Genomic DNA, 25,597 nt, shown 5'->3' with positions numbered 1-25,597 from the left:
AAAACACCATGAATGTCTTTTGATTTGGAGTTCACTACTATAGTCAGAATTAGCCTGATGTAGAATAAGTAAGACCAAGTTATGTTTACTAATACATTTATTCTTCTCTCTAATAATCCAGTCATTAACCATTTAAGCATTATGACTTTCAAAGCATTTTTAGTCTCTTAAAATTTAAGGCTTCCTTACATTTCCAAATATAAATTATTCAATTGTCACTGGAAATTAGTAAGTATGTACAGAATAACCAGCAAGTTCTATATGCTGCCTATGTAGTGGATACTATCTCCCAAGCTCATCCCTACTTAGGCCTATTTGTGAAATAAATCCCTGCACTCATGTTTACTCTATAACAATTTGTGGGAAGCATCTGGGCTCAATAGCTGCATGTTGCCAAGGAAGAACTTCTAAGGCAAAATATTTTTTGCTAGATGTAGTGTCATGGAAATCTTCTAAATAGCCAAAGTCTTAAAGTGCATGCCTCCTCAATAACTTGATATTTTTCAAGTAAAAGATATTGACATATCTGAACATGAATGTTTATATGTATTCAGTTAATAGTCACTAAGGTAAAATACCAGCTATATTTTAAACACATCAACAATCTGGTTTAATGCAATTCCAAATATATATTAATGTTTTAGATTAAAAAGTTTCACAACTTGCATTCTACTCTCCATATACCTTAACCCATCTCCCTTATATTCCACTACCCCTACAGAGAGAGAGAAAGAGAAAAGACAGAGAGACAGAAAAACATCTTTCATAATGTAGATAATGGTTCTTCAGGGCACAAATTATAGGTAGATATATAAAAAAACAGTGACAGGAGATAAGAAGAGTCAATTCACAGCAACTGGAATGTGAGCACATACATCACCAAGAAAGTAGCATAAAAAAAGAAAAATAGATAGAGTTCTCCAATACTGAACAACTAGCAACTTAGATGGTGGAAACTTTTGCTATTCCTGGTAGAAAAGGATCACCCTTGCATCCACAACACGAGCTAGAATGGGACTGTGCTCCTTGGTAAAGTGGACATGTTGGTAAGTGAAAGAGAATACCATGTAGGGAATATATGTTAAAAACAAAACAAAACAAAAAACATGAGATTTCTGACTTTATGAAAAATTATGAAGGTGACAGACAGAAAATTTGTATTTTCTTTGGTCTTTATATAAGAAAAGGCCACTTAAAGACAAGTATGTGGTTGAGAAGATGGTGACTAGAGTGCAGAAGCAGACAGCATGAACTCCATAAACCAAAAATCTTGCTGAAACCCTGGAGCCACACTTGGCAGAAAAAAAGCACAAAGAAGAATAAAAACTTTGACACCCTGAACCCTCAGCCCATACAGAGCTTCTCCATGCCACGTTACACTGAGAAAACAGGAGGGCTCCTGCACTGCCAGACTCCTGCTCCAAACCTGCTTGGGAGACATCTGGCAAATCAAGAGGTGAGCAAATAAGCATCATGTGGTATTCCCACAGCCACCCTTGGGATAAACCAGCATAGCTCCCTGGACAGAGTGACACCCTCCCCTCCCCCACAAAACAAAACAAAAAGTGAATAATAAACAAGGTACTAAAAAGGAACAGCAGAGGGAGCGGGGTGCTGTAAGCACACTGGAGAAAGGAGGAGAAGTAAGGAACTGATCTCCACAGTAACTTTCAGTAAACAAAGACTGGATAGGCAGAAGGGCTGACAGCAGGTGAGTGATAAGCTGCTGCCTGAAATAAGGCAGATAGCTGTCCACCAATCTCATCTCCAGAGCCAGTGAGGAACTTCCAAAGTCAAATGACCCTGCAAAACTGAAAAACAATCAGCAACCATCATAACACGCTGACAGCAGGGAGCCAGCTGATAATCTCTGACCTTGGCCCCAGAGAAAGCAGGTGAGGCAAAGAAACAAGCACCCAATAAACCAACACAGCAAAAACCCAACTGCAAACCAGAACACCTGGTGGGCTACAGAGCTATTTTCTGGAACCTGAGGACAATATACAAACCCAAACTGCCACACCTCACTGAAGGAGAAGCTGACTAAGCAGCTGCCACTGAAAGACAGGAATAAAAACTGGCAAGACTTTCCAACCACCCGGCGACTGAACTAAACAGACCTTTCTCAAAAGAAGAAATTCAAATGGCCAAAAAATGCTCACCATCTCTAGCCATAAAGGAAATACAAATCTAACCTACACTAAGATTCTACCTCACCCATGTTAGAATAGCTATCATCAAAAACACCAGGAACAACAGGTGCTGGCAAGGATGTGGAGAAAAAGGAAACCTATACACTGCTGGTGGAAACAAAAGCTAGTGCAAGCACTCTGGAAAACAATATGGAGGCTTCTTAAAAATCTAAGCATAGATCTGCCATATGATTCAGCAATCCCACTCCTGGGGATGTACCCAAAGGAATGCAACACAGGTTACTCCAGAGGGACTTGCACACCCATGTTTATTGCAGCTCTATTCATAATAGCCAAGTTATGGAAACAGCCAAGATGCCCCACTACTGATGAATAAATTAAGAAAATGTGGTACAACATGGACTTTTACTCAGCCATGCAGAAGAATGAAATCTTATCATTCTCAAGTAAATGGATGGAACTAGAGAACACCATTCTGAGTAAAGTTAGCCAGGTTCAGAAGACCAAAAATTGAGTTTTCCCTCATATGTGGACTTTAGATCTAGGGCAAATACAGCAATGTTGTTGGACTTGGGTCACACGCTAAGGGGAGAGCACATACGGGAGGTATGGGGATAGGTAGAAAATCCAAAACATGAAAGTGTTTGATGTCCCCACTGCAGAGGAGCTAATACATAAACCTTAAAGTGACAGAGGTCAATATGGGAAGGTAATTAGGAACTAGTGAAAAGGTCAGGTAGAGATGAATCAATTTGGGTTGTAACACACTTGTACATGGAAGCAATGCTAGGAATCTCTCTGTATAACTATCCTTATTTCAACTAACAAAAATCCTTTGTCTTTCTTATTATTGCTTATGTTTTCTCTTCAACAAAATTGGAGAAAAGGGCAGAAGAGGTTCTGCGTGGAAGCAAGGGGGGGTTGGGAGAGAGTGAAGGGGCAGGGGGCAAGGGGAAGAAATGGTCCAAACAATGTATGCACATATGAATAAATGAATTAAAACAAAGATACAAATGTTCTTCTGCAGACAGTAATAAACTTAGTAATTTAAAGTAATATTACTATTGTTAATGAATAGCTAAATTTCTATGAATTATAAGGACCAGGAAATGTACCAAAAGACAGAAAGAGAGAGCAAGAGACAGGTAAACAGAAAAGAGAACTGATGGAAAGAGAATGCCTCTAAATTACATGAGTTAAAATTTATAAAGAAATTCATAAAATGGAATTAATTGATTTGGACTTGAAGTTTCACTTTGTATTTTAGTGTGGGAAGCTTTCTTATTTTAAAAGGGTAAGTCTTATAAAAAGAATTTTCCATGAGTCTGTGCATTTCTGCACATCTCTTCTGCAGAGACACTGACAGTTTTCCTTCTGAACTAACTTTTTGAAATTATTTTTAAAACAAGTAAACTATTTGATATATTGTAAGAACATTTGTAAATGCCACAATGCACTCTCACCCAGGAGAACAATAAAAAACATTAAAAAAAACCCAAGTAAACAGCATTGGAATATAGTGTAGGATTTTTAAAAATGTATTCTTACTATTATTATTATTTACTGTCTAGTACAATAAAGTAATGTCTTTCTGCCAAGCAAAGAATGGATAGCTTTGCTCCTGGTCCATTATAAAACATTCAGTTCCCTAAATTTGGGTGTTCTTGGCAACCACACAAACCTGCTACCTATGAAGCTTCTGCCTTGACCATCTTATTTCATACCAATGGGACTTGAGCAGCAAGGAAAGTCGAATGTGAAGTTTCTATTTTTTACTATGCTGGAAATAATGAAGTCCTTTGTCTCAGTATCCATGACACTGTGGCAGGCTAACTTAGCTTGCAAGTGAGCTAAATATCTTAGACTCACTTTAATTACTGACATTTCTAGCATGATATATTGCAAAATTTAATTAAAGCCCTGAAAACAGTTTGCTTACCTGTAGAATGTGCTTCTAGCCGGCTCTTGACAGGGTAGGATGTAACCACCACGGACATGTAGATTTATTTCATCAAAAGGAGTTGAAAAGTTAACAAATTCTCTTCTGACACCAATATCTTCACCCTGGAAATCAAAGGGGTGGGAAAATGAACAAGAGGAACAAGAAATAGAACCATCAAGAATATTGGCAATGGATGCATATTACTAAAATCAAATAATATAATTTTCAATTTAAAACATAAACTGCAAACATTTATTCAAGAAATCATGTTGCTTAAAGACTACCCTTAGTACCTAGTTAAATATAGGTCCTTGTGATAGCTTTGAAAATAATTTATAACTATTTGGTTTTGTGGTGCTCATATGCAGAAAATGTGTGGATTTTGAAAGGTCACAAAGCTGCTCCTAACTTTTCATGCACAACATTCTTGAAAAGATTGAATCACTTTTAATGATCATTTTACATAACCAGTAAAGGGCAATGACTTTTTGAATATAATGTGAAATTTCCATGTTTATTTGCTAAAATAAATTAATGACTACATTATGAACTATAGCAAAATAAATTTACTCCCTTTTGTTGCATGTAATTTGATTCAACTGTAATTAGCAAGAAATATTACACTCCTAAACCTTTAAGTGGAAAATAAACAAAAATATTATTGGTTACATCAATGGATTGCTGAAATATTACAGATTTCTGTTTAGTCAATTCCCAAGAATTCTTTAGAAGCTTACTGTATTGTAGTTATACCATCGAGCATCAGGGACATAGCCATATACACTGGTTGCATGCTAAAATTAAAAGATATAATCATTAAAAATATATAAACAAAAAAATATCGCTTTTTACAAAATATGTATTAGGACTTACTTGATCAAGTACAGGGGTAACCATAAATGCTGGACCCCACAAGAATTGCTTGAATATGTCCCAGGTTGTCTTTTCCTGAAAAAATCTTGAAAAAAATTATTAATAATTAAATTAAGTCAAAGAAATTTCTCACCTGAATAACAAAATCTTATGATGCAATGTAGATTTTTGTGGATTCAAATGAAAACCAAACTCTAAAAGCATTAAGAGGAATTTTGCAACATGGAACTGAATATGTAGTAGTACAATAATTTAAGAGGAAAGCTAAACTATGATTAAATATTCTGACAAAATGCAGAGTGTTGTAATGGGATATAAGACCAATAGAATGACAAGTCACTGTGGAAAGGGCTCATAGAAATATATATTAACTTTTATCAGCATATGATCAAAACACTTGGAAGCCAAATTTATAAGCATGGAAGAGAACTGCAAAACTTGTACATAAGGATGTTGATTTGTTAGCTATAGAAAATTTGAAGCTAGGAATGGTGGCTCACAGCTGTAATCTTAAGCAAGTGGAAGACCGATGCAGGACAATCACAAGTTTGAGGCCACCCTACTATACACAGCAAGACCATGTCTCATATATATCAAAAACAAAACAAAACCTAAACAACAAAAAATTGCTTTGTATATTTTACTTAAATTACAACTTTCTAATGTTAGTTTGAAAGGATAACAAAAAATAATAGATACATGGAAATGTCATAATGAAACCTATTTCTTTGTACAATTAATATAAGCTAAATTTAAAAAGTTGTTCTTGTATATATTACTAGAATCTGAATATAAATAACCAAAAACACCTCAAAATCTATTGCATAGTTTAAGAATAGTCATTACTAACTATTATTGTTTTTCACCAAATGAAATTAATTTTTAAAAATTTGTCGGTTCCTTTGTTTTGGTTTTGTTTTGTTTTACAATAAGTGAGGCCAATGCTCCTCCTTGAACTGTGTATGAGAGCAGCTGCTCAAGCGTTCTCAATAGGGCAAGAAGCCGCATGGTTAATTATAATGTTTCTGGTTGGAGACTTGGTCCAGAGTACATGGTCCAGCAATTCTGGAAAGTTAATAGGGAAAACTAAAAGGTGACTAATCTATAAATTAAACAGTAAGGAATCAATAAAATGGTATAAAAAACACAGGAAGGATTATTGCAGATAAATAAGGGAACAAGAATCTATTTCTAATGTAGGAAGAGTTTTCAAAAAAAAACTGGGTCTCTTATCCTATTATAAAAAGAGCAGACATACCATTAATTTATTATTTTGGTAATTTTGTTTCTATTCGAAAAAAATAGTCCCTATTTTTATTCCTATATCACTGGTAAAATCTGAAAAATTATGTCAATGACTCTGCCAAGCTGTCTTATGAATAATTAAAGGCTTTTTGCTGTTATTGGATTGTGTGTTTTGACATTTTTAACATTTGCAACAAGAATCTGCATTTGCTTTAACATAGAACAAACAAAAGTGTTTACAATGATCTTAATGGAATGGAATTTTCAAGATTTAGTCATACACAAATTGAACCTTTCAATTTGTATGGAGAAGTTTAAACTCTTTTTGGGAAGTCAATCAGATCTCCAGGAAGATGTGGGATGGATTTCTTCAGTCAGGCAACTATATTTTGAAGACTTTACTTAAATGCACTAAACCTCAATTATTTAAATCATGAGAGATATTATTACTTTTATCTGGGACTTTTTGAAAATATTCAGTGTAATTATATATAGAAAACATTTAGAACAATACCTACTATATGGTAGATATTTTAAATAACTATCACTTTTAAATGATTAATGTGTTTCACTATGGAATGGATATTAGTGTGTTTATTACTAGACTTTTGCACAAATGCTTTATTAACCCAACATACATATTAAAATAGCAAATGTTTTGTACTATAAAAATTATTGAGTTAATTAAATTAAAGCTATCTCTTTGTAAAGTGAAAGCATAAATTTTGCACTTACTCATGCAAAAGGGGTCTGATAACAGTGCCGCCATGAGCATGAATTTCATGCATTTGAGTATAGAAATAAGGCAGTAAGGTATATCTAATCTCCAGAATAGTCTTTGACATTTTAGCAAAAGTTTCATTCCAGGAAACAGGATCTTGTCTCTAAAACAAAACAAAATTAAGTAGTCAGAAGTCATTGTCTGTTTAGCAATTATTTGGAGAATAAAAAATCAGAAATTACATTAATTCACTGCCATGTGTCATGTATTTTTTCACCAAAACCTTATAATATATTTCTACTTCATGTGATCGAGAGAAAGAAAATATATTAATATTTTCTACTCCTCCCCATAATTATATTTTTTGTTCTCTCTCACTCAAATCTCTCTTCAAATGTCACTTCATCCAAAACTTCCTGGAATGTCCCTTCAAAAACAGAACCTCCAAAAATGTCTAACACTTTACTTCCCCTTACAGATATTTATTTCTAAATTACTACTTATGTGTATTACATATATTATATAATGTATGTAATTGTCTTTTTTCTCTACATCTCCTTGGAATATAGTGAATAACTAGGTCAAAACTGTAAATATGTAATGGTAGACTCTCAAAAACTATTTTTTGAAATTAATACCTGTGTAGGTTTTAATTGATGTATGCTCTCCTCCCCAAATGTGACAGCCATCTAAATTATAAACAGCAAGCTTTCTTGTGAAAATATTCCTATTTCATTACCTTATGTCTCTACTGCCTCATTTTCAAATTCATTCAAAATATGGTACCATATGCTTGTATCCTTGAAAGCCAGCTGTCTTCCACCCCTCCTTGACATGCATTTTGCAAATTCATTTTTTCTCTGTTACTCTCTCAATGAGAGTAACAAAATTGAGCTTCTAACCATTCATAATTTTCCATGAAATTTGGAATTGTCTCACATATCACTCAAAAATTTCATCCAGTTTTATGAAATGCAGTAGTGTCATTCCACAGACAGCAGTTCTAAACCTCTGCTTCTTTTTACTATTTATCAATTTAACAACCCATTGTTTTAATATTTGCCTTTTAAATCTATCCATGTACTTTTGCAAAGGACATTCACTTCCAATTATTTAGAGTTTTTTTGTTCTTTTGGTTTTTTTTTTTTGTATTACTGGAGTTTGAACTCAGGGCTTCTCACTTGCTAAACAAGAACTCTACTGCTTCAGTCATATCTCCAGCTCATCTTGCAATTATTTAATTTGAAGATAATTGCTTTGTTGTTCTGTTCCAGTTTGAAAGAAATTTGAGTGGCAATTTTTCCCTGACTGTAACTACTATGGTAAGTATGCCTGCTAACCAAGCCCTGTACCCGGAGTATAATTAAGTATAACTCAAGTCAGGGAATTCTAAAAATGATGGGTTAAGATGTCTTTCATAAATATGAAGAGATTCAAAGCATTCAACTGGAAATAAGCCAGGTAAGGATGCAGTCTAAGGTGTTTTGGAAAAGGAATGGAAAAAAATTAGTAATTACATACTCTCATGAATGCAATGTTGTGATTTCTTGAAAATGGATAAAATGCTCCAAGTTGCATCCAGCGGGCACAGAGATAATATTCTGAATTGTTGAAGAAACCACAGATGTCCGCCCCAGTCTAAAAGATATTGTTATATTTAATTAATTTTGAATACCTTGTTCTTAATATTTAAAGATTGCAAAGATAAAATTAATACATATACTTACATATGATATTCCAAAGAGACTAAATTCCATCATACCTATAAAATTAGGGAAAAAAACTTAGAAAACAAATTTTTGTATATTTTAATAATTTTCAGTCTATTAAATAAAATTCTGTCTTTCTAATATCAATTCCAATTCAACAAAACTCTGCAAATTTTTCATATACTCTTTTCTCATTTCTTACAAAATTCATACATTCTTCACTTTATAGTGTTAATGATATTCATGAAAAATAAGGCTATAAATTTCCATGATTCTTGGAATATGACATATTTAAAGCAGAAATCTGTTTGGAACACTTTGTAGAGACAGAAGAATGTGACTGTGGGTTGCTCAATTTCAGTTTTGAAAACAATGAAACTGTTTCTGCAATTATTTCATATTAGGTCTTCTTATTTAAAACAAATTGAGTTATCCTTATTAAATAAAAACCTCTGAGAAATGATCACTTCCATAAAATAAAATGTGATTTCCCAGTTCTTTGTTAAAGGAATGTGTCTAAATAATGTTTTCCTTGAATATATCATTAGTAAAGAAGATTTAGGGCTAGACATGAAATGGAAAAGGCATTTCTGCTTTAAAGTAATAATATCATATTTAACTTTTACCTATTGTCAGGACATTAAAACGTTAGTTGGAAATGTTTATTTCTTCAGCTTCTGTGATTCTTATTCCCTGTCAATCTAGAATTTTTATTCATTTCTTTCTTAACTTTAGATGCTATCTTTCCTAGTTCCTTACCTTTTCAATAAGGAAACTGAGGCAAACAATGATAAAATTACATTTTATCAAAACAAGCTAGTTGGAGAACATTAATCCTTAGTTTCTATACAAAATTCCTGACCCTGCTACCTGGCTTAATGCCTTTCCATGATGTTCGGTGTCATAAAATACATCAAAAGCACAATTCTGAAGATTTCTGAGGTATATGAACCTACAATGGAAAAGTTAATATTTAATAGAAAACTCAAAGGATAATGATAAAGATGGTGATTCTCACATACCAATGATAGACTTGTCCATATTGTCCCAATTTGCATAGTTGTCTCCAAGCCAGTGTCCCCCCCATCGGCCAGCAGTAGGATATGTGGAACGAGAAATAACAATCCCTCTTTTGCCAGTTGTCTTCTGAATTGCACTAATACAATAAAGAAGTATATTTTGAGTTTTTATAAGAGGAATTTTCTTCAAATATTTGTAGTTGTAAACACTTAATGGGGAAAAAGTGGTTGATTTGTGGGGTTGATGCTGTCTCTTATTATAACTAGCTCTATTGTTGAGCCTTTCCCCACTGTGTTTTTAATAAAACCTTACAGAAATAAAGATATTTTATTTCACTTCAATATTTACCACAGTGACATGTAGATACTGAATCTAGCATAAGTAAAATAATTTTTAAGACTAGACATGAAACAGAAAATTATCTATTTTGTCTTTAAAATGATAATACCTTATTATCTTTTACCTATTATCAGAAAACTTCAGTTCAAAATTCTTCATTCTTAGCATTCATTTCTCTTCCTCAATATTTGGAGAATAACATTAATGACTTAGGCATATTAAAACATATTCTAGTCCTACAAATAGTGTAATACTGTGTTCATGTACCTGTATCTCCTTCCCTCCTTTTCACTTTTTTTTTTTCAGTACTGGGTTTTGAACTCAGAGCCTTCATCATGAGCCACTCCACCAGCCCATTTTTGGGATAGATTTTTTTGAGATAGAGTCTCATGGACTATTTCCCTGGGCTGACTTTGAACTGCAATCCTACTGATCTCTGCCTCCTGAGTAGCTAAGATTATATGGGTGAGCCACCAGTGCCCAGCTCACTTTTTTGTTTTCTGTTTGTCTGCCTCTCTGCCTCTGTTTCTCTCTGGCTATAAAATATTGCAAGAGTATAAAAGCAGAAAAATGTCAGCTATTAATAAGAAATGACATTTGTTGTTTTATTACTCAAAAATAATTTTATATAAGCACTACAGAACTATCTCAGGATTATCTAATTAAGTAGACTTTACTATTGATGAACTTTGTCACCAGGACAGAATAATTTGCTTGTCACAACAAAGACCACAGTGTTTATAATGGTTTGTTTATATATAAAATTTCTGCACTGAGATCTTGAAATTTCAGATGTCACGTATTATGTTTTAGTGTTCCATGGATCCTTTACACCTAGTAAAGTGCTTGACATATAAAAGTCGTTCAATAAATTTTTTAATAACAAATATCATAAACCAAACTACAGGTAACACTAAAATTATTAAATAAACAAAAGATGATATATTAAACCATCTTTTGCTAACAGAGACAATGTGTTATATCCATTAACTTAAAATGTTACATCTTTGTAATGATAAAAATAGAAGATTGTCTTTATTACTTTATATAACACATATAAAGGGACCAGTCTGTTTAGGAATACTTCTATTGTAATATACATTTGTTTACATTTAAAAACAAATTCTTGAATCTATAGAGGATAAAGTAACTGATGATCAATATAAGTTTGCTCTGAAAATATACATTGAGTTAGTTAACTTATAAGCAAAATTAATTTTATTTAAGTAGTATAAAATTACTTGGGGTTTGAGGAATGGCTTGAGTGGCAGAACACATGCAAGTGGAAGAGCCCCTGCCTAGCATGTGTGATTCTGAGTTCAAACCCAAGTACTGCCAATAACAATACTTACAAAAGCAAGATAATCTCAGATTCTGTATGTATTTATATCTAAAAAACATATTTCTAAAATATTTCTTTTATACTTGTTGAATGTCTTAGTTTTGTAAAAACTCCTTGCTGCTGCATTAAATTAATAACACATTCCTTCTCACATTTCTGATCGAGAAGGGTTCTGCAGTAAACATTTCCATAAAAATTTTCTCATGAAGGAAATCTCAGCTGTTAAATTAAAAAAAAACTCCTCTGTAACCCATCACATAAAACATTTCTTTGAAAATCACTTCCTACCTCTAAAGATAGAATGTTCCATCACTATAAAGACACTGTAATTATTTCCAACAGGGTTCCAAACATCCAAATGGTTTAGTTACAAATAACTTTGTGTAATTTGTTAATTTACAAGAAACTTTTTTCAACCATAAGACAGTTTGCCATCTATTAAAAGTTAGCTTAGGAAAATTTAGCTTATAGAAAGAATTTTAATGTTGTATTATAGAAGCTTTTTTGTTATATTTTATTATTGCTATGTTACCACTTTCTTTGAAAGCATTTAAAATATTATTAAAAATATCATAAATTATTGGAAAAAATTCTTCTATAAGAACAATAATATCTGAAAAACTCCACATTTATATTACAAAAGTGAAAGCTATGAAAAGAACATCAAATTAAAAATGTTAAATATATTTTAAAGCTTCCAACAATGGATAACAAATCTTTATTTTAGTTGGGGTTATAAAAGATAATAATTTCAAGTTAAGTTTAGTATTATCTTAGTTACTGATTAAATCAATTTATATTCACCAAACACTTCTATCTTATGACTGAGTAACTTTAAACCCTTTTAGAATATGCACTACTGTCTCTTAGAGAAAACAAAATTAGTATAGGATGATTTTCTGCTATAATTTTATAAAATAACTCAATTTAGGGAGTCAGGATGTCTTATTGAATTATTTAAAAAATCATAATATTTACTATTATAATGTTCATTAAAAATAGAAAGAAACCCAATGCACATCTCAAATATACTCACCATTAGAACAGAAAATGCAATTTCATTTTTAGTTTTAAACAGATAACAATTATTTTGTAAGTTAAAATGCTTACATTGTTTTGTTTTTGAGTATATCATAAATATATATGAAACTCCTTTAGCAAGAAGACAATGTGAAAGATCAAGCCATGGAACTGAAAAGGTTTCAATTCTCAATGTTTTAAAAGAGTTTTAAATCACCCATATCAATGTTCAACTCAACCACACTATTCAAAAAAGTTATGTTTCAGAGACACGTGTTCAGTATCTGTTCAGGTGACTAAGAACTAATTAATAGAAAGTTTAGCTAAGCAAACTTCCAAGTCAGAGGAAAGGTATATTGTATTGTGTTTGATTTTACCTACACTAGACTTTTTCGTTAAAAAAAAAAGCAAGACTACTTCCTGTTAGAACAAAATTCTCATACTTCAAAAAAAGACACTTGTATTTTCCTAGAAAGTAATATTAAACGGAACAAGGCAATATGGTTTTTGGAGTTGCTAATAGTTCAGTATGCAAGAATATCAAAGAATAGCTGAGTGTCCGTGGATCATTTCTCCGATCCTAACTACTCAAAAGGTAGAGGTTAGAAGATAACGGTTCATCAGACTCTATCTTGAAAAATCTCACTTAAAAATAGGACTGGTAGAGCGGCTCAAGTGGTACCGCTTTTGCCTACTAAACGAGATGTTCTGAGTACAAACCCCAGTACTGCCAAGAATAAAAAAGAACAGGAATTGTTTCATTTTTATCTTTTATGTTTTTCTTCTACAAAAGCAGGGGGTCGGGGGGAGAAGGGGTTTGGTTGGCACCGGTGTGAGGTGGGGAGGTGGCGGGGAAGGGGGTAAGACGATGAACATGGTGCAAACAGTGTAATACACATATATGTAAATGTAAAAAATGAGACTTGTTGAAACTGTTCTAGGGAAAGGGGAATGAGAAAGAGAAGTGGAGGGGGATAATTCAAGTATGATATATTTGATACATTGTAAGAACCTTTGTAAATGCTACAATATACCCACACCCAGCACAGCAATTAAAACATTTTCAAAGGGAGGGGGTGGGGGCAAGGAGGAGAAATGACCTAAGCCTTGTATGCACATATGAATAATAAAAGGAAAAAAAAAAAGAAACATAAAAAAATTTTAAAAATCTTTGTCTATTGACTTTTTACATTCCATTTGAAGTTACAATTAGAAACCTTGCCATTGCTTTTAAACTGTATATTGAAACACTACTAAATATCTAAAGGGAATCAAAGATATTTAGTTCTCTGAAAGTCTCTCTCATGAAATGTATTTAGTAATTTCAAAGGCCCTCCAAGTACAATATGCAGTTAGTTATATAATACTTGAATATTTTTCTGAAATTTTTACATACAATATACCTCTTCTTACATTTGAAATAAAGCCATTGTTTCAGTACAACACTGAATTTTAAATTATAAGGAAAAGAGATAAATTGAAGACTGAATAATTCTTGGATGGGATATGTGTATGAAGTTGTTTCATTTGCTCTTGATGCCTATTGTTCATTCTGTAACACACTTATCAGCAATTTTTCAATTTGATGCTATACTATTTAGCAATCCATTCAATGTATGAGTTGCTTGTTTAATTCATGTTCAGTGAAGAGCAAATGTGTAGCAATTTACATTTCAAAGAGGAACATTAAAATCCTATGGTTTGTTGAGGAAAAAGGTATGTTTACAGTTCTCTCAGTTTTCCTCAATGACAAATAAAATGTCTTCACTAACATCTGCCTAAATATAAGATGCAATTAATTTATACTGCCATTTTATATTGTCAATGTGTTTAATCATATAATGAATGAATATATGTTACCTCAAAATTTTCTGAAAGAGAGCTTAACATTTTTTCAGAGCTGAAAAAACTAAAATATTAAATTGTACCTTAAAACATGCATAAATAAAAATGATGGACAGCAGCAAAATTAACAGTGTTAAGTAAATGCATTTTTATTTTTTATTGAAAAACATTCTATAGCAGACAGTACTGACTTCTTCCTCATGATTTAATTTTAAAAGTAGAATTCTATCTTAAATTTCCTTAACACTTGCATATGCCAAATAATTTATATTTTACTTCTACCTGTCCAGAACTTATTCACACAATTTTTTGAAACAAGCATTTAATTAAGTATAGCAGAATAAGGTGGATAAAAAGGAAGAAATGTTTCCTCGTCTATACACAGAAATTGAAGTAAAGATTCATATTTACACAATTTTGATAGTTGAAATTAGATAATGTTTTGATTCATTTAAATTCAGTAAACATCCATAATATGTCAGAAACCATATTGTTACTATCCTATATGGAAAGAAGTATTTATTCATTTTCCTTTAAATTAAAAACTTTCATCAAGTTTTTTTTAGTCAATTCTTAATATTTTGTTGTTTTTATGGATAGTTCTTTCTAGTATGACAAAAAGTAATGAGCATATTGATTGTAAGTATTAATTTTATAATTTTTTTTTCTTTGGTATCTGTGATTTCAGGCAAAGTGAGCTTAGTTGATGATCATGGTGCCCCAATAATTATGTTTCAGTAAAACTAATTAAAAACAATATTTGTCCCAATAAAAAGGCATTGTTGAAAATTATTTCCTTCCCTTTTAAAATGAATGAAAGTTTCTATTTGGGGATTTTGTGAATAAGCTTGTGATAATATAGTCAAGTAATAATTTCTTAATCAACTCACCTATTTTGCATTCAATGAATTAAGTATTGGAAATAAGATCAAAATGTAAAATCAAGAGGCTTTTTTATTCATACATTTTACTTCGAAATGCTTTCATTCTTTTGCCCACTTCAGTTAGGTATTACAATAGTGATTTTCAAGCTTAAATGCTCATTTGAACAACCTCGGGAACACTTAAAATGCAGATGTTTTGCCTATAGAAGAGTTCAACGAGATGAACATTTGTTAAAATATCTCCTAATCCCAGCACTGAGGAGGCTCAGGCAGAAGAATTCTTAGCTCCAACCCAGCCTTGGTTACATAACAAGACTGTTTCAAAGGGAAAAATAATCTCCAGGTGACTACAAAAAGCCAGTGGCCATTATCTACCTATTATTTCATATTTAATTATTTAATACTTTTTAATTAATGATAAATTTTAAAATTCCATTCCTGAGTAACACGAGTCACGTTTGCTCAATAGCTATGTATGTCCAGTGGGTACTCTTTTGTATGCCCAGAATTATACAACTTCTGTATCACTGCAGAAAGAAAGAAGGATAATATGCAGTGAATAATGAACATTCTGTGATAATTGGCCATATGTTGAAGTTTGTTAATAATGTAGATAATTAGTGTGAACATTAAAAAAGAAGCTCAAGATGAATCAAAGATGCTGAAGTTGCTAATAATGGATGTAAATGACAGTTTCAGTGAGGCTTTAATTGCTTAACTGGTACCATCAAATTATGTTGTTTATTTATTGATTCATTCAACACTGATCATTGAGTTCTGTGCTTGGTATATGGAGACCACTAAAATACAAATGGTCTAAAATTCTTTTTGGAATAAGATGAAAATTAAAATAATAACAATATAGATGATGGATAAATGACAGATGATAGGTGAATAGTTGATAGGTAGATAGATAGATAGATAGATGATAGATAGATCAATTGATAGAAACATATTTCAAGTCTTTTGAGGAAAGAAGTAGTTTGCAGAGAAAAAAATGGGAAAGATAGAGCTACAAGAGGTCAGCAGGACTCTTAAAGTAGGTAACATTAAAGTTAAGAGCTGCAAGATCAAATGGATCAGAGTCAAAGAGGATAGTTACAAACATTGCTTACTCATAGGTAGGCTTTAACTGTGACCATCCGTATAGATTGTGAACATCGTAATGTAAGACTGATGACCCATCACTAAGTATCTGCTCAGTTTCCATGCACATGGTTCTGAAGTGCAATCCTTCAAATCTTTTTGTAAGTTCTAGGGAAAACAAATTAAAAATATTGATGTAGTATAAAAAGTACTGTGTGGAAATGTGTTACTTGTAACTATTTTTATTTTTTTAATTTTTTGAGTGTGAATATATATATTTGCAAAGTAAACTGTTCTGATATGATTCATGTTCTCATTGACTGGGGATTAACTCAGTGTAATCAGCATATGCATCACCTTAAACTTTAGCGTGAGTGCATTAAAAATCCACCTATCTAAATCCTTTGAGATATATAATACATTATTGGCAATTATGTGCACCCTAATGTGCCATAGAATATAACTTATTCTGTGATTTAACTATAACATTGTAGACAATGATACACTGTTTTGGTGAATAAATTTCATTGTTCTTAAACAATTTTAACCATTTGTATACTTTTTCTATGCTAAATACATGCAAACTGATCTGCGGTAGTAACAGAATTATAGGAATTAATAAAAGTTTAAAAAAGAACTACTTCCCTAAATTTTATGAATTGAGATTGAAAATGCTGACTAAATAAACTTTTATTTAAAAAAATCCATTTAGTAATATAAAGTATCAAAACAAAGAGCCATACTAATGTGATTTGTGATTGTTTTTATCCACTTTTTTCGTAGGACACATTGCCTTTTTTTTTTCATTTAAAAGCTAGGCATTGTGGTGTGCCCCTATAATCCCAGCTTCCCTGATAGGAGGCATGTGGATCTTGTGATGGAGACCAGCCCCTGCAAAGTTAGTGTAACTCTATCTCAATATAAAATATAAGCAAAAGTGTTCAAGTTGTGGCTCAAGTAGTAGAGTTCTTGCCTAACATGGAGTTTATGTAAAGCCTTTTTATTTAAAAAAAAATTGCCTTGTATATAATACCTTTAAATCTTGAAAAAAACATAAGATAACTGCAGTAAAAATTTCAAACAACTTTAGAATTTGTTAAAGAAATAAGACAATTTCTTCATTTATCTCTCAGAATAGTACTAAATAATACTGGTAAAAGGTTAAGGGATGGCACATTGTGTGAATGGGTGGTGAAAATTTACTAAATGAGTTCTATTCTCTGCCTCCTAAGATATCCACACATCAGTAAATAAATAACAATAACATGATAAGATCCAAGGCACAACAATGACATCATACCTGGAAAATACGGTGGATAATTTAGGGTATCATTTCGGCATTGGTTGGTGGTTGTTCCATTTACAAAACTGGATGGCTCATTCATATCCTTAATGAAAGAGAAAGGGGGGAAAAAGCTTTTAAAGAATTAGAATGCATATTCTGAAAAGAACCAATTGGAGTGCAAGTAATTTTCGATAGCATTGAACAATATGATATTTGTTCAGAATTCCAACAAACATATAAAGCATCTCAGTGACACTAAAAAGTTTGTTTCTCAATATTTGTTAACTTCTTTTATAATCTTGTGACTAATTTTGAGAAATATAAAATGTCTTATTTTCCTCTGTAGTATATATTCAATTCACATATAACAAATTATTTTTTATATTTCCAAGACATAGATTAAATTATAATAGTGTATGTCTTACCATCTTCTTTTCTTTCCCTGAACCTGGTAAAAATCGGTTTTACTTTGAAAATTACAAGAAACAGTTTTAAAATACAGAAAACTTGAAATAGTATCTTTACTAATTGCACATCTGAGTCTCAGAAGTTATGTGGAAATGGACCATAAACTAACATTATAACTTGAATATCATTCAGTTGTGACTTCCTCCTCCAGCAAACAAGACATCTTCTCTAGGTCAAGATGTCAGTCTCAGACATACACTTGGATGAATATCTGTCAGCTCATAAATTTGGATAGCAATTACATATCTCTTTTCTTCATTTTTAAACTTATGTCCTATGTACTTTCATATTCTCCAGGCTTGCACATAGCAGCATGTCTATAAAATTTCTTCAGTTAAAAAATTCTGAGTAAACTGATGTTAAATGAGAGATCCTCCCATTTAAACTTCCTGTGTAGATAGGATCAGATCTCAGGCTCACACTACCACACCTGACTAATTGGTTGGTGTGTGTCCAGCTAACTTTTTGCCTAAGATCGTGATCCTCCTGTTTTCTGTCTTCCAAGTAGAGTATGAGTCACTCTGCCCAACCTCTTTAATGCATTTTAATAACTCAAAAAGTAGGCTACTCAGATTCACTGGTCAACTTGAAAGTGCCCAAGAAATAGTATACATATACATGTATTGAATTTTTAAAATTGTAATTTTAGCAATCCTTTGCATAAGGAAGTTGTATGGAAAAAGTGAGCAAATATTCACAAAGAATATTATGTTGACATTATTAGATTTAAATAAGAATTTTCATAGTCATTACACAATAAGTAACTTAAATGTCCAGCTCTTCAGTTTACTTACAATCCATAAACCATCAAATTTCATTTGGTCATTGTAGAAATCTATAATTTCCCTCGCCCACCACTGTGCTGTGGAATTCCTGAAGAAATCTGGAAATGCTACATGAGCTCTGGATGCCTGTAAAACCAAAAGCAGACACACAGGACAAAAGTTGTGAAAGCCACCCTATGTGTCCAAATCAGAAGTTTATGTCAGATTCACAAGTCACTCATGAGTGATAATGAAGCCAGTCTGATTGATATAAAAGGACATTTGACCCATTTTGTTGATGATTTTTCTTTTCATTGCATATTTTCTATTTAACTTTCTTCTGCTACAGTCTTTGTTTTCTTCCTTTTGTTAACTTTGGGCTTATTTGTTCTTTTTCTCTAGTTTTTATATGTATAAAATTAGATTTGAGATCTTTCTTCTTTTTCAATGTAGGTGTTTTTTATCCCATGTGTTTCGTTATCTTATATTTTCATTATAATTTATCTCAAGATATTTTCTAATTCCTTTGTTTCCTCCTTTGACTCACTGGTTATTCAAGAGTGTGTTAATTTCTATGTGTTTGTGATTTCTAGTTTTCCTTCTATTATAGATTTATTGTTTCATATCATTATGATCAGAAAAGATTTTGGTATGATTTCAATTTTCCAAAATTTAGGGCTTGTTTTATTATGTAACACATGATATATCCCAAAGAATGTTCTATGTGTTCTTCAGAAAAATGTGAATTCAGCTTACATTAGGAAGAATGTTTGTTAAGTATCTTTTGTACATTTTGTGGTTCAAGTCCAATGTTTCTTTGTTGATTTTTCTCAGGTTTTTCTATTTAGTATTGAAAGTGAAGTACTGAAGATTTCAATTATTTTGAAATTGATTTTTATCGCTCTGTTCAGTTCTATCAGTGTTTGTATTATATACTTGTTATTCTGTTGCTGAGTACATATGTATTCATAATTGTTGTATCCCTAACGAGTTAACCCTCTCATCAGTATACAATGTCCCTCTATCCCTTATGACAGTTTTGACTTGGAATCTGTTTTCTCTGAGATAAATATGATCATCCTTGTTCCATTTTTAATTTCACATAGATGAAATATCTTTTTCATTCATTTTACTTTCATGAATGGATCTTGAGGATGTTATACTAAATGGTTGATGTGCTCACTGTACAGGAATGAATATGGAAATCTTAAACTGGTCGAGGCTGCCATGGGAAGTGGACTAGGGAGAAGTGAAAAGGATTAGAAGAGATGAATCAGCTGGGGTTGTAATACATATATGCATGAAATTATCACATGCAAACTCCCTGTGTAACTATACCAAACTAGCAAAAATGTTAGGTCTCTCTTTTTCATGTTTTTTTCTTCTACAAAATCGGAGAACACAAGGGCAGAACTTGTTCAGGAGGTGGGGGGGGGGGAGAAGTGGCCAGGAAAAGGGGTAGGAGGATGAATACAGTGCAAATTATGTGTACACATGTACGTAAATGTAAAATGATACCTGCTGAAACTGTTCCGTGAATGGGGAGAGGGGCTGAATGAGAGCAATGGAGGGGGTGAATTCTAGTATAATATACTTGATATATTCTAAGAACCTTCGTCAGTGCTACAATGTAGCCACACTCTGCACAACAATAAAAAAAAAGAAGCTAATCACAGAAGTACTAGCATTGCATGATTCCACTTATATCACGTAAGCCAAACTGTCATATTTATAGAAGCAGAGAGTAGACGTACAAAGCTAGCAGAAGAGAAAAACAGTAAATTGTCAATAATGGGGCATAAAATTGCACTGATATATGATGAATAAATCCTGGACACTATCCCTACAGTCCCTATAATGTATACTTTACTGTACACATAAAATATTATTGACATTAGATCTAACATAAAGTGTTATTACCACAAGAAAATAGGTTTTTTAAAGAATGATTACCAAAATTAAATGAAGTAAAATGTAAAATTGTTTAATTAGATGGCTGACACTTTTTTGTATTTAGGAAAGTTTAGGTAAATGAGACCTAAATATGGTCTGATAGAGAAGCGATCTACTTTTTAAAGGAAAGTATTCATATCGAAAGAATGGTCAACAATCACTGTTAAGTCAAAGTTCTGAACTTCTTTTAGTAATATAGTTAATCAAGGAAAAACTTACATTAACAGCTTCATCTTCAGTAATAGTCTCATCTATTGTTACATTGGGTAAATCTGGCCAAACCTGTAAGAGAGAAGAAATGGAAAAACACTTAAAAATGAACTCATGATGATATGATTGTGGCATAAATGAAGAGAATATGTTATTAAAGGTATATTAAAGTCTCAAGCTCCCTAGATCTGCAACCTATTCAATTATTTCATCAGAATTTTTATGTGTGAATCATTCACAAACTATTCTTTTTTTTTCTATGTTAATCTGTTCTTTAACATGGAAAATATTAAAAAAAGAATGGTCAACTTTTGTGGTAGGTGATTTTGAAAGCAATACATGGAATAAATATGTCTGGTTGAGAAATAGTATGAAAAGCATATAACAACTGTAATCAAATGTATTATAAGGGATTAAATACTAATAGGAAATAGTGCTCAAAAGTAATGGAAGAGAGGGTAGAAATTGGAAAATGTGTAGAATATGGAATGAGGAGAAAGTAGAATGGGAAAATTTTCCCTCTGTGGCCACTACACCACATTCTACAATTGTATGTCTCTTAAAATATTATGTTCCCATAATTGTATCATAAAATTCATTTTTTTACCATTTTATTTTGCAATATTTTTATAATTAGATAAAAGTGACAAAAATATTATGTATAGTTTTTCTATTTTCTACATCCAGTTTTCCCTAATATTAATATACTATATAACTTTGATATCATTATCAAAACAAGCAATTAATGTTAATGCCATACAATTAAATAATGCATGGATTGTGTTTGAATTTCATCACTTTTGTCATTAATATCTTAATTTAAATCTAAAACCCCCCAAAAAGGTTACTTTGTATTTAATTATGTTTCTCATTGTGGGATTTTGTAAGGTTTCTTTTTTCATTACAAATACTATTAGATTTTTTTCTTGTATGTTTTATAATAAAACAAAATCAAGGCAGTTTATATAATATATTCATTTGCTCAGGTCTGAATATTATTACTTACACAAAATTTTGTGAATGATATTCCTTGTTCCAGTTAGTAATATAATTATAGCTCTTAAAAATCATTGTTATTTTTACTAGTGAGATGCTTTTCAGAGAACTCTTTAGTGACTCTTGCAACATACAATCATGAATAACCATTCTGGTAATGATACTTTATAATAAAGCACAAAAGATACCAAGAAATACAATGAAATGTAACTTTGGGTTTTTTGTCATGTATGAATTCTTTCCTTATCTTTAATAATTTAGACTTGGCTCAAAGAATACAATTTGTCTTCTGAGCTATAAAATCATATTTTTGTTTATCTCTCCCTCTGAATATACTTTTAACATTTTTAGTTAAGGTTAATATTCAATGAAATACCATTTTCATAATTATTATATTTTAATACATTAATTGATTACCTTTGCCCAACAAATATCATCGGTGCCAGGCCATTTGACAAAAACATCTTTCTCTATTCCTCTTTCAAATGCAGGGTAAGGCTCTGTTTCATTTCCTGAAATTGCTGGATCCTAGAATTAAAACAAATCATAAACAAGGATCATATGGAATAAAAGTATAGCTACACAGGCAACCATTGTGAAACACTATAATTTTCTATTATTGTAAGATTGTACTTTCATATGGACAAATGGTAAATACTTTATTGCTACAGTTTTATTGTCCTCAAAATTCCTTAGAAGAAAATTCTAAGAACTTTACAAATTGCAGAGCTATGATTTCAAGTCAGTTTGTTAGCATTTTTTGCTGTTTTATTTCTCTGGTGAGACTTCTGATTGCCTACCATGGATCCTATAAGGCATTAATAAAAATTCTCTCCACTGACTTCCTAACTTGGGCAGAGCTTTAAATGTGAAAAACAACAAAAACAATACTGGAGAATTACTCAAGAATTGTATGGGAAACAAAACATACCCTTACTTTGTGATAGTGCTATAAATTGAGGCCAGTAAGTGGCCCGAATGGTAACTAGAAAACATCCTGCCTTTGACTCCCAGCCTTAGACTTCTGTGTCTAATGAGATGCCTAAGTACAAGGTAACTGTGGGCATCCTAAGTAAATAAAATGAAGTCTTAATGGAAGAAAGCTTTAGAATTGAGAGTAAAATTCAAAACGGTATAGTTCCTAATTTCAAACACCTTTCCTACCATAATTTAAAGAGAATTAATAAAATCAAAACAATATGACAGATTAAATAATCACTGACCAAGATAATAATGTATCTCAGTCCTTCTTCTCTTATTCTGTCAACAAGCTGAGGAAGATCATGGAACCTTTCACCAATTGTGAAGTCAAGTTGTCTTTCCATGTAATCAATGTCTGTGTATTGAACATCCTGAAATACATAAGAATAGTGGCAATTTCAAAAAAACACACAGCAGCTAGTATATCATATTCTGTTCTATTTATGAAACTAACAGCGATATAAAAATTTAACTGCTCTTCACTTGATCTTTAAAAAATCAAGTAATGCAGTGTTCTAGAAATAAAAGTGAGACAGATATGGTGGGGTATGCCTGTAATCCCAACCAACAGGAAGATAAGGCAGGTGGATTGCAAGTTTGAAGACAGCCAGGGCTACATACAAGAGCCTGTATAAAAGAAAAATGGAAAGAATATGGCAAGTAACTTTGCATACATGTCCAGTTTTGTCAACGTTCACTTAGTAACATTTAGAAGTAAAAGTTCTAAATCAGTATATTTTGTTATGTAATTTCCAAAGAAAATAGAAAAATGAAGTAAATGGATTTATGATGCTACAAAATTACATTAATTGAAAAATTATTTTTTCATAAGTATACACAGAAACAAACTGCTGCTCTATTTCTGGGAACTATAAAGTAAATATGGAGTAATTTCAAATAATTCTAATAGTGGCAAAAGGGGAAAGGAAAATTTAAAAAAAACCATCCATTATTGTTTGATTCCTCTTGTATTATCTATAAAAGCTGCTTACATATTGAAATTTGTGGACAAAGTTAAATTAGCCACTGTGTAAATTTTATCATGGAATCTTCAATATATCCCTAAATAGCTAGTATGTTAATTATTTTCTGTTAATCAACATTAGCTTGCTTTCTTCTTCTAGTTCTTCAAAAATGATGGGTGACATAGTAGGATGATACCGAAAACCTCTTTTTTAAATTGAATTTGCACTTACATATGTCTATATCACCAGTTTTCCCATGGTAATGTCCTCAGTACAAAAGTCTTAAAATGAAGATTTTCTGAATATTTTTAGAATGAGCTCGTACACACCAAGTTCACATGTTACTAAGAGGATTCCTGGCATTCCTTATTCTTGATAAAATACTGTAGTACAGGAGCTGATTATTTGTAGTACTTTAAAATACATAATTTCCCAAATATTGAAGGAAGAAAATATTTCACAAAACCTCAAATCTGCATTATACATTACTACTATTGTCTTTTCCAGGAGTGACATAGCTCAGCTACACATGTAACAGTTTTTCTATAAATTTTCACATTAATTAATGGATACAGATTACTGTGGACTCTACATTGTGTCTGTCTGCCTATGCAACCCAAAATTTATGAGGGGAGAACAAGTGCATGCAGACTTGTTTAGTACAAGTCAAGGTCATAGAACTGAGGAGAAAGAAGGAAAATGAATGTTGTTATCCCTTCTCCTTTATCAATCTGATACAGATATTATATAAAAATTGTGTATCCAGTTTATAAGGTGTTAACAAGATCTAAACATGTATTTCATTCTGCTTTTATATATTCCATATTTAACACTATCTTATAATTGATGTACATACGTAGGGAATCTCAGCAGCCAACATCTCCTCGTACAGTTGCTTTATCTCTGAAGTATTTCTGTATCCATAACGACTCAATTGGAATCCTAAAGCCCAATAAGGTGGCATGACTGGTGGACCGATTACCTTTAAAAAAAAGTTGTTATAGAAGATATAAGAGGATGATTTTGCAATATAAAGAAAATATTGTGTAAAATAAAATAAATACACAATCATACTTCATGGTACTGCTGTGTTGCGACTTCTGGAGTTGGGCCCAAAAACATATAAAAATCCAAAATTCCTCCAATGGTACGGTAAGTTAAAGCAGGAGTGGGCTGGAATGTAACATCTGGAAGTCCAAAATAAGACTCTATTTTTATCTATGTCTAAGATATTAATTTATTAAAAAGTTGAATTTGTAATATTTTATATGAGGAATTCAACAAACAAGTGTTTTACCCATTGCATTGCTGTTCAGTAAGAGAACACTATGAGCATAGCCTTCTTCTTCAAGAGCCATATAATATGGATGGAATCCATAGGAATTCAGTTTATACTAAAATAAAAATTAAGCATAATGCATACTTAGTAACAATAGTGTGTAATCAATGTTATTTAAAAATTCAATATAAATTGACACTTGGAATTTAATGATCCTTCTTAGTGCACTCAAACTATCCTTGAATTAAAATAAATGTATAACTCTTGGAAAATAATTTCTCTGTTTTTGAACTATGACTGCTTTAGTACATGCGAATGAATATATAAACATGTAATTTTCACAAATCTGTCACATTAACTGATGTACAATGTCATTGACATTAGGATAGCTGGATTCTTCCCCAGAAGATATATATCCTCCTTTATTTATAAGTTAACAATTCTTTTTCTCTAACACAATGTCCTAGAAATGATTAAAGTGATTAAAATAACCAAGCTATCAAGAAAATAAGCTAAT

General features: G+C 31.7%; 1 protein-coding gene across 2 annotated transcripts in view; it reads right to left on the bottom strand.

The window, feature by feature from the left end:
- Positions 1–25,597, bottom strand: part of Si (sucrase-isomaltase) — an 85,869-nt gene that overhangs the window by 6,580 nt on the left and 53,692 nt on the right. For both annotated transcript variants that reach the window (XM_074073862.1, XM_074073864.1), the window contains exons 29-44: positions 25,099–25,195; positions 24,876–24,988; positions 24,658–24,783; positions 23,079–23,207; positions 22,273–22,383; positions 20,869–20,931; positions 18,727–18,843; positions 17,480–17,567; positions 16,209–16,347; positions 9,666–9,799; positions 8,662–8,696; positions 8,456–8,572; positions 6,949–7,097; positions 4,969–5,053; positions 4,833–4,889; positions 4,093–4,217 (exon numbers count right to left, since the gene is read on the bottom strand). In XM_074073862.1, coding sequence (XP_073929963.1) covers positions 4,093–4,217; positions 4,833–4,889; positions 4,969–5,053; positions 6,949–7,097; positions 8,456–8,572; positions 8,662–8,696; positions 9,666–9,799; positions 16,209–16,347; positions 17,480–17,567; positions 18,727–18,843; positions 20,869–20,931; positions 22,273–22,383; positions 23,079–23,207; positions 24,658–24,783; positions 24,876–24,988; positions 25,099–25,195 — 1,685 coding nt within the window. The remainder of the gene's footprint in view (positions 1–4,092; positions 4,218–4,832; positions 4,890–4,968; positions 5,054–6,948; positions 7,098–8,455; positions 8,573–8,661; positions 8,697–9,665; positions 9,800–16,208; positions 16,348–17,479; positions 17,568–18,726; positions 18,844–20,868; positions 20,932–22,272; positions 22,384–23,078; positions 23,208–24,657; positions 24,784–24,875; positions 24,989–25,098; positions 25,196–25,597) is intronic.

This window comes from Castor canadensis, chromosome 5 (genome assembly GCF_047511655.1).
Source record: "Castor canadensis chromosome 5, mCasCan1.hap1v2, whole genome shotgun sequence".
NCBI classification, from domain to species: Eukaryota; Metazoa; Chordata; class Mammalia; order Rodentia; family Castoridae; genus Castor; species Castor canadensis.
Note: the sequence above shows the minus strand (reverse complement) of the source record. Positions and strands in the feature narration are given on the sequence as shown.